Source organism: Numida meleagris, chromosome 10 (genome assembly GCF_002078875.1).
Source record: "Numida meleagris isolate 19003 breed g44 Domestic line chromosome 10, NumMel1.0, whole genome shotgun sequence".
Taxonomy (NCBI): Eukaryota; Metazoa; Chordata; class Aves; order Galliformes; family Numididae; genus Numida; species Numida meleagris.
This window is the reverse complement of record NC_034418.1, coordinates 13,711,364-13,720,667: the sequence shown is the minus strand read 5'-3', so window position 1 is coordinate 13,720,667 and position 9,304 is coordinate 13,711,364. Positions and strand designations below refer to the sequence as shown.

General features: G+C 37.8%; 1 protein-coding gene across 2 annotated transcripts; it reads right to left on the bottom strand.

Moving 5' to 3' along the window:
• Positions 1,028-8,148, bottom strand: CLEC3A (C-type lectin domain family 3 member A). 2 transcript variants are annotated; one of them, XM_021408989.1, is made up of 3 exons: positions 7,719-8,148; positions 5,710-5,790; positions 1,028-2,581 (listed from the first exon to the last, which is right to left on the bottom strand). In XM_021408989.1, exons 1-3 carry the CDS (start codon positions 7,831-7,833, stop codon positions 2,196-2,198), a joined length of 582 nt encoding a protein of 193 aa, XP_021264664.1. In that variant the 5' UTR covers positions 7,834-8,148; the 3' UTR covers positions 1,028-2,195. The 2 variants fall into 2 exon arrangements, with proteins under 2 accessions (XP_021264664.1, XP_021264666.1); XM_021408991.1 differs by lacking the exon at positions 7,719-8,148 and adding an exon at positions 6,519-7,189.

The following is a 9,304-nucleotide window of genomic DNA, read 5'->3' as shown; positions in this document are numbered from 1 at the left end:
GGGTCAGAGCTGGCCCACTGTGCAGCAGGTACTTATCCTTGCTCTGAGCTCCCTTCACACAGGTGCACTGAGAGGAGAGGTAGTGATGGTTAATTTTATAGGACAAAGTTTGTCTCCTACTGTGTTTCTATTTTCTTTTCTGTTTGTCTTGCTCCCATTGCAGGCTCTTTCATCGGAGATTTTCATCCTACTACCATTTCTTTTCCATCTCCATCCACATGAGTTTTTTCTCCATCATTTTTCCAGTTTGCTTCATCTCTTTCATTATTACTTAGTTAACTAAGAGTTCTGCTGGGAATCTTTAAATTGATTACTGATTTCTGTATGGTGGATTTTGTTTTGTGAAGTAAATCACTAGTAGGCAGATTATGTGCATCTCTGTTATTCATATCCACTGAAAATAAATGTCCACCAATAACATCTATAACTGTTTTCAACTCCTGCCTACAATTTTAGAAACCTGGATGTAGTAGATTGAAGAAAATACTACATCAATTTATAAACTCATCGAAGTTTGATAGTTGTTTGTAGTAAACTGGTTTTTGAATTTGCATTGAACTTGCAATTTGCCTGTAGTTGTAGGGATATGCACAGATACCATGCTATTTCAGGCAAAGGTAAAGAAGCCATAGGAAGTGACTGCAGACTTTTAATTGTGTTACAAAATAGGTAACAAGAATATTGCTTCCCAACCACAGTTGGTAGATTTTGATAGAAAATTTGGGGACTTTTTGCTCCTTTTAACTCAGGACCCAGGTAACACAACTCAGAATCAGGCCTATTTTATAAATTCATAAAGTGCTGGGAAATTGAATTAATTGCAATACATATTACAGGAGTGTCCAGAGTGTTTGCATCTTAAATGGTACTCAGGCAAGTAGGGATCTAAGTTTTGTCTTGTGGCATGTATGTACAGTAAAGATGTGGTATAGTACACCCAAAGATCTTTTGAATTCTCAAGAAAGCACTAGGAAATAATGGCCTTTGCACAGACGCTTAAGCTCTCAAAAACACTACTACTCTTAAATACCAGTAATTGCAAATTTATTGCACAATTTAAGAAAATCTTGTACAATTAAGAGAGAAAATGTAGAAATTAGCCTCCAAGCAACAATATATTTAAATCATTTACTGAGATTCCCTTACGTGACTGAGAAACTGCAGTTTATAACATGAAGGCAAATATGTATTGTGATGTTAAGAATAGCAAAAAATAACCAGCACAAATGTTGGGTATCAAATAGGAAAATCTGCATGTGGCCAGTGAGTGATGGTTTGGCCCCACTCCTCTGTGCCAGCAAGGCATGCTACCCACAGTATGGAGGGAGGTGAATGAGTGGGGATGTTGTGCCGGAAAGGGGACCTTTCCTCTTCATTCATACCTGAATTATAAAGCCTCTTCTAATCCTGCAGGAGAGGCTTTTGCACATCTTTCTAACCATTACATTCTAGAGGTATGGTCTAGTCCCACGTTGGTTTCTTCTACAGGAATGTTTCAAGTAACATCTAATATTTAACCATAGTTGAGACATTTAGAAGCAACCATGCTTAGACTACCTGATATTTAAAATAGCTATTTCCCCCATTTTGTAGCAGTGTATCTCATTTAACCCTTTGTAGTTCAAAAATTAACATCAGATTTCTGTTTTTATCCTCCTTAACCTGTAGGTAAAAGTCTTGGTCACAAATCCATCCTGTTAAACTCTGTCAGGATGATGGCCATTTTTCCCAGGATAGCTCCCAAAGTCCTTCTTAAGCTGGAACAAAGAGGATCCCTACATCTTCTATTAGCACATATCTCCCTACAGCAATCTTTTTGTATGCTTTCAATAATTTCACTAGAGATCTGAGATCAAGCAAATACCTTTCTACCATGGAGATACAAAATGCAGACATGGAGGTGAACCCCAGCAACCTGAACATCAGGCTGAAAGAATATGGCAAATTATGATGCAATATAGGTCAAAACATGATATATACTCCTGTACATGATGAGAGCACTCACTATATATAACATCTTAAGCATCTGAATAGAAAATAAATTAATGAAGAAAAATTCTGTTTCAGGAAAGAGTGAGTACAATGCAAGAGATGGATATTTTTAACTCACCACTGTCTAAGTGGGAGGAGCTGCTAACAAGAAAAAATGGCATGTTAGTAGCCCAAAACATAGTCATGATCACTTGTATATGGAATTATGGGATCAGAAATTCACAAATATATCTTTTGGCAGTACGGCAGACCTCATCCACCCACTTGCCTTGTGATGAAAAGAAGACACAATTTTCACGTTTCCCCCCGTTTGGTTGGGCACGATCCCAATTGAAGTACTGTAGAGCCATGCCATTAACATCAACAAACTTCCCTTCATTTACCATGTCATTGACACCTAGCCAGAACTCAGGCCCTCCAGGCATGCTGTTCTTGCCATAATCTCTGAGAGTGTTTGTTTCATCACTATTCCTTGGGATAGCCAGTGTCCCTCCCTTGGCTATGCAGTCTTCATTGGCTTCATGAAAATGCTTGGTGCCTTCTGATATGAGGTAGCACTTCTTATGGGCCTTTGTCCCACGAAGACAGACTGTGAATAGATATGAGTTTGCAAGTTCAGTAAAAGCTTGAGCTTTAAATGGTATTTCCTAAAGTGATGATTTTCTAAAGGTATGTTGGTGGTTAAGCAATCAAGTTGCTCAGCAAGTGAAATGCTCTTGCACATGTAGAGTGCAAGTGGGTCTGGAAGCAGGAGCAGTAGCATCAAGTGCAGACTTCCCTGCTACTCCTGTTTGTGTAGTACCTTGTATGCAGCCAACATGGTAATGTGCCTTTGGGAAGTCTAGATGCCTCACAGACACACTGCAGAGTCCCCTGGAGTGTAAGGGATGGCCAAAAGCTGAGCATGTTTTTAGGGCTACTGCAGAAAGTCACTGAAGAGAGAGGATAGATAAAGCTTCTTAACGCCATAAAGTGCTTTGGAAAGTCTTTCCTGTGTTTACTTTGATAAACCTGAAGCATGATCTTAACCCTCAGATTCCTGTTTTAATTTGGGTTTGTGGGATTTTTTATGTTGTTTGAGTTTGGGTTTTTTTAATTTAATTTGGCTACTTCTGAACAACAAAATATAACCCAAGCCTCTTGTCAGTATGTCTTATCACTTGTTTTTGTAAATAGTCCTCTTTTCAAATGCCTTACCTTATTTAATCTCTCTTAAAACTGGTGGAATGGGTAGGTATGGATGTTTGTATTGTAGGGAGATGCAAGTTAGTCATTAGGAAATCTATACTTGGCTTTATATTGAAGAGGCAGATCTAAGGATCTTTTCATATTTGTGACATTCAAGTGCCAGAGTAAAGTGTTGTGCATTAGCTAGTCCTATTTCCTAGCAAGCAAATATGTCCTGCTTGCCAGAAAAATATTGATTTGAAAATCATAATGCAAATCTCTCTCTGAGTGATTGATAAAAGTATATTCCCACCTGCAGAAAAGTGCGCATTCACCTCTTCAGTTCTTAATTTCTGGTCTTTTCAGCAAAGTCTATCCTTCAAACTCAAATGCGATAAAGTGACTTAAATCTATAAAAACTTTCTGAAAAGCATGCTGAGCTTGCGTGACAGTCTGAACCAAGTAACATAAGCATTTGCATTTATAAATCTGTTTGGATTTAGTTCTACTGGAACATATCAGGGAAGTCTTGATGTAAAGTACAAGTGTACTAGAACATGAATTTGGCATCTGCTCTGCAACTGGAATTGCCTTGCAGAACTGCTCTCAGAGTTCTTCCAGCCCAATGTCTGTGTGGGCAGGCTTGCAGGAGTCAATCTTTAAGCTTCACTTCCCAGCTCTCCTAATGCACGTATGTGAAAAACTGGCTCTCCTAAGAAAAGTACTTACAAGAACAGAACCCATCTCAAAGGAGTTTTACTTCTAAGTTGAGAAAGGTAGCAAAGGGCTTGAATAAAATACTAAAATAGTTATTTTTGGAATCTTGCATCTGCCTGCTTCCAGTCCATTTCATTTATTGCTTAAACTCATCTTGTACTTACTTATATTAGAAATGTCATGAAACAATATGAACATCTTCTGTCCTGATGTTTCTATAGTCTGTTTCTAATTCCTGTCATCTGTTCTAGTTAAAAAAACCCAAACAAACAGTATTTATGTATCTGATCAATAGGATATGGAAAGCCACTCTGGACTATATCCTATATGCCTCAGTTCTTTAGTATTTCCTGTTGCATTCCTTAGCTGCATTTTCAGGACTATCCTTTTATACTAGGACTTATCCTTCAAACTTCATCCTTTCCAAGTGCTAAGCTAGACAATGGCCAAAGAAAAGTAATTAACGTACTTGCTAAATTTTGATTCTTTAACACTTTTATATTCATGGGAAGATCAGAGAGACCTTATCTAGTTCAACAGTTCTGCAGTAATGACAGAGACCATTCCTCTGTGGGGAGAAAGTTCATGCTGTTAAATGGCATATAGCAAGATTTTGCAGTATGTAGAAAGGAGAACTAGGAAATTCAAAAAGAAAATGAAGGAATCAGATAGTAGTATGTCTTGAAAGCTCCTATAAACTAAAAAAGCTACTTTTTGAAATATCATAAAGCCATTAATGAATGCAGTCAGAGCTAGAGGGGTGATAGGTTTCTTTTTTTGCCAAATTTGGAATCCATTTGATCAGTGTGGGTTCTGAATTTAGGATATAGCTCAAAATAAGTTTTGAGGATAGCAAATCTCCTGCCTCTGGTTTCATTTCAAAGCCACTGCTTATTTACTCTCAAGCTTCTTCTGGAAGGAATACAAGAAATACTTTTAAACAAGAGTTACTTGTCTAGCACAGGTTTCTTCTGTAGTCCTCTTATGAGAAATTTAAAAGAAAAATATTTAGTAAAGCTCAAAAAGCTCTATGTATCCCAGGATGCAAAACAAGACAACCCACATATTACCATCCCTAAGCAAAATATGTTCTGTTTCATGTGAATGATGTCATTTCCTCTGTAGAGTCCTCTTGAATGCGTTTAAATGTCAGGCTTTGTGTCAACAGCAGTGAAAAAGCAGAACTGTCTCGTAGGTGTGCACATATTTATCCTTATTTTGCTTGGAAATTTCCATCTGACTATTGAAATATTTAAAAGACTGCACGCTGATACAGGATATTTCTGAACTCATAGTGGATACTGCTTAGAGGTTTTAGAGTAACATTCACATCTGAATGTTGCAATTCCCACAATTTAAGAAGATTCAGTCCTTTCAGCTTATCTTATTTTTGGATATTCTCATCCCTTATGACTGTTTTTGTCTTAATAGCCAGCCTATGTTCATATCCAAGCTGGGACCCAACTTATTGTCCATTTAAGCTCTGAAACTCAGCAACCGTCATCATGCTGCTATGTCTAATTATACCTAACATGCACAAGAATCACAGCTAGATGTTGTCCATAGCAAAGACAATGGTAGTCCTTGCTCCAGAATAATTATTGCTCTTAGTGAAGATTCACCACATGTATACTGTTAGTTCATACTTGCTTTTGCCCAAAGACTTCCTTCAACTCTAGTTTCATCAGTATAGCTGTATCATAATGTGCATCTAAGGAGCCATATTTATCAGAGTCACAAATACCCTTAAAGAGATGAATATGATTGAAGAGTGTGAGAGAGGAAAGGCAGTGATAACTTTTGGACGCCATTGACCAGTGTAAGCTGCTTTACCTGATTGAAGTGCTTGCATTTCTTTGAGAGCGTTTACTTCTCGCCACAGTTTGTCAATCTGGGTCTTGAGGTCATCCTTTTCTTTAATAAAAGAAATATAGAGAAATGAGCAGATATGCATGCAAAAAAAGTTAATTTTTATTTTAACAGCTGTTGAGTTTCTGCATTGCCAAGATGTATTTTGCCATTTTAAAGCATCAGTATTCTAGCCACCAGTCTCTAGTTTGTAGCAAAATTTGCCTATTTTCATTTGCACCTGTATGCTGTCATGTGTGGGTGTATGTGTAAATATGTGTATATACATATATATCACAAAAACAATAGCAGGACAGAAGATTCTGTGAACACATACATTTTACACAGTTCTTGTTTTAACACAGTGAAGGGCAGCTGATATAATCTAAGTTTACTGTCTAAATGCATGCAGACAAGCTTGCTGAGCTGCAATCTCTCCTCCCCAGGAAGAGCCTTCCTCTCCATTTGTGACTTCAGTCACTTTCAGCCCATGTCACCAGTTTGTGACCCTGACAAAAGTACCAATAAGATTATGAGACAAGAAAAGATGCTAAATTCCACACATTAATTCCATTTTCACATTCTCTTTTCCATGTTTTTCCCCTTAATCATTATAATGGCCCACCACAACCATAAAGGTAGCAGGCAGAATCCATTGCACAAGTTTACAGTTTGATTGCAGCGGTAAGCAGACCTTCCAGAAGCTGCAGTAATGATCATGAGGAATAAGTAAGTTCTTTCACAAGCAGCAGAACTAACGAAGCCACAGTTCCTACAGATCTGTGTTACATCACCTAATCCTTCAGCTCCACCCCAGAAAGCTTGTTCCTTTTCCATGTTCCCTAGTTAGAGGGAATTGACCTCAGCTGTCCTTTATGTTCCCCATGGCAGGACTCCCAGTCTATGTTCTTCCCTATGATTCCCAATTCCCAGCTACCAGTAATCTCTCCATGATCCCTCTCTGCTTTGAAAGAAGAAAAAAGCAGAACAGATGAGCTCCTAGTAAAAATTTTTTTGGTAATGGCACACTAATGCACATCTTTTTTTTTGCACCCACATCCTGAATTTCATAATTTTGGGTAACTTATCCTCAGGACACCCATTATTTTGCCAAACTGTTTCAAATGCAGAAGTTATCAGTGGAAGGCTGACAGACGAATGTGCTGGCAGCGCAAGGGTATAAGCAACATATCTGTAGGACATCAAGCTAAGAACTGAAAAGATTCAGAGGGAAAAATAAATATATATGCCTATAGCTCCAAAGCAGTATGACTGTGCTGTACAGTGATCAAGGCTCTATTTTTTTCACTGAAAAGGAGTTTAAATATTTGCCATAAGTGTAACCTCCATCATGCACTTTTATTAGAAATAAGCCTTTAAGTAAAATACACAGACATTTCCAAACAGTCAGTGGTTCTGTATTTGCTCTGTAAGCTTTGCTCTGGGAATTATTTTTTTCTGGAAATTATTTTTTATTAATTTGACTTGCAATTTCACCATTTCACTCATACAAGAAGTGTCCCACAAATACTACACAGACATTCTGTTAAAATTAGGAAATGGACAGAAACCTGAACAATAACCCTCAAAGATTTAATTTTTTTATTCTGTTATTTTCCATCATGTGTACATGAATTTCCATTCGTCTGCTCTTAGTCAATATAACTATGTAACTAGGAATGACTGGCTGCAGTCCTTTCTCAGCTTTACCTTTGTATCATAAATAATGTCAGCTGTCAGCAGAGATGAACAGCTGTAACAGAGCAAGAAATTTATAACTGCAATGCAGCTTTATTTCTATAACTCATCCTAGCACATTATTCCTGGCTTTACTAACTCACATAAAAATATTTGAAAGACAGACATAATACAGACTTGACTACCGTTTGTTGTTAAACATTTGTATAGTGCTATTTTCTTACACAATGTTAAGTACATAGTAAACTTGCATAGTCTATAAACCTCTATCCCTCCTCCCAGTTAAAACCCAGTACCTTTCACTCTACGTTTGCTGTGCTTCCTAGCTTTGAATTTGGAAGCCTGGCTGATGGTCTGATCCAGCAGTAATATGCTTATGAGTAGAAAAATCGTAAGTCCAGTTTGTGCCATCTCTCCTTTAAAGAACTTTACAAAAATCTTCAAGAGATTCTCTTCAGCAGCTGTGAGAGAAAGTCACACAGACACATCGCAGTCAGGACTGACTGAGGTCAGTTTTATAAAAGTGTAGTGATAGGGTTGGCTGTACTCCTTGCTTACGAAATGTGTTTAATACTCAAGCTGGCTGCAGCATAAGGTGCCCCCTTGTTCTCACATCTCATCTGAAATTCCTGTTTCCTTTTTGGGTTCAATGGAGACAGGTTGCTTTTAAGGGCATTGAACAGTGCTCAGATTGCCACAAATGAATGCCATTTCTTCAAAGATAGCGCTTTATCTTTGAAGCTGAAAGGTATGCAAAAGCATATTGATGCTCAAAAACGCCTTGCGTAATGCCAGCTTCAGGTTAGGGGTTGCCAAAAGATTTCTACAGTCGCAGGCTAACCCAGCATGGCTCTGTCCCAAGCTGGTTAAGTCTGGACAGTGGTCATGATCTTATTTACATTGAAACAAAAAAAGTTGTCGCCCCTTAGTAAACATGGCAGCCACACACACACACACACAGTATATATACACTAAGATCACATTGTCAGATGTTCATTTATTATTTTATTAAGAGTTCATAAATGCCTACTAGATATCACTGTGCTTCTGAATAAGAACATTATGTGCAGGGTCTAGTTAGGGGAACAAAAGATTGTGACACTCTTACAAACTTTCCCAGGTCCTGACTACACTGACAGAGGACGAGATACTGCTTGCAGTAAAGTGTAAGATACTGGAAGCAGGACAGTGCTATCTAGACTATGGAGAAGTCTCTGCATTTGGAGCTCTTTAATTTGCCTTAAGACTCTGAGCTTTCTGAGAATGCCTTTTAACTGAGATTGCTATAACCAATAACACCTCTCACTCACTTTAGTGGACAAATGAGACTTTCAGCAAGAGGGTTTGTTTAAAATGTTGACACTGAAGTCATTGTTGGGCAAAGGGTGCAGGCAGGGAATGTTGATGCCACTCTGAAGCTGTTATTCCAGACCCCTCTTTGCCATCTGCCTTGGTTACATTCTAATTAATTCAGATTATCAGTGTTTTTCTTCTAGAACTGTAACAGCAAGAGACTTATTACTTTATTAAAAGAAAGCTGAGATTTAGAGGCATGCTGTTTTATTACGTGAATGCATACTGGCTTTTTTTTAACCACATACAGTCTAAAATCACTTCAGCTCTTTTAACGTAAAACACACCTACATCAGCTGCTTTAGATTCCTCCAAACAACTAATTGGATTCTCCATAGCTAGTACACATCCATTAATCATGAACTAATATTTATCAACTTTTCACAAATTCAATGATTTGCTAGAACTTATTTTCAGTAGTCCTGCTTCAAAATATTGAAGTATGTTATATTATGTAGGGAAACCTCAGGAACAATGCTAAAAGAACAGATTGAAGCTCTGTTTTGAAAGCTTCACCCACTTTGTTCAG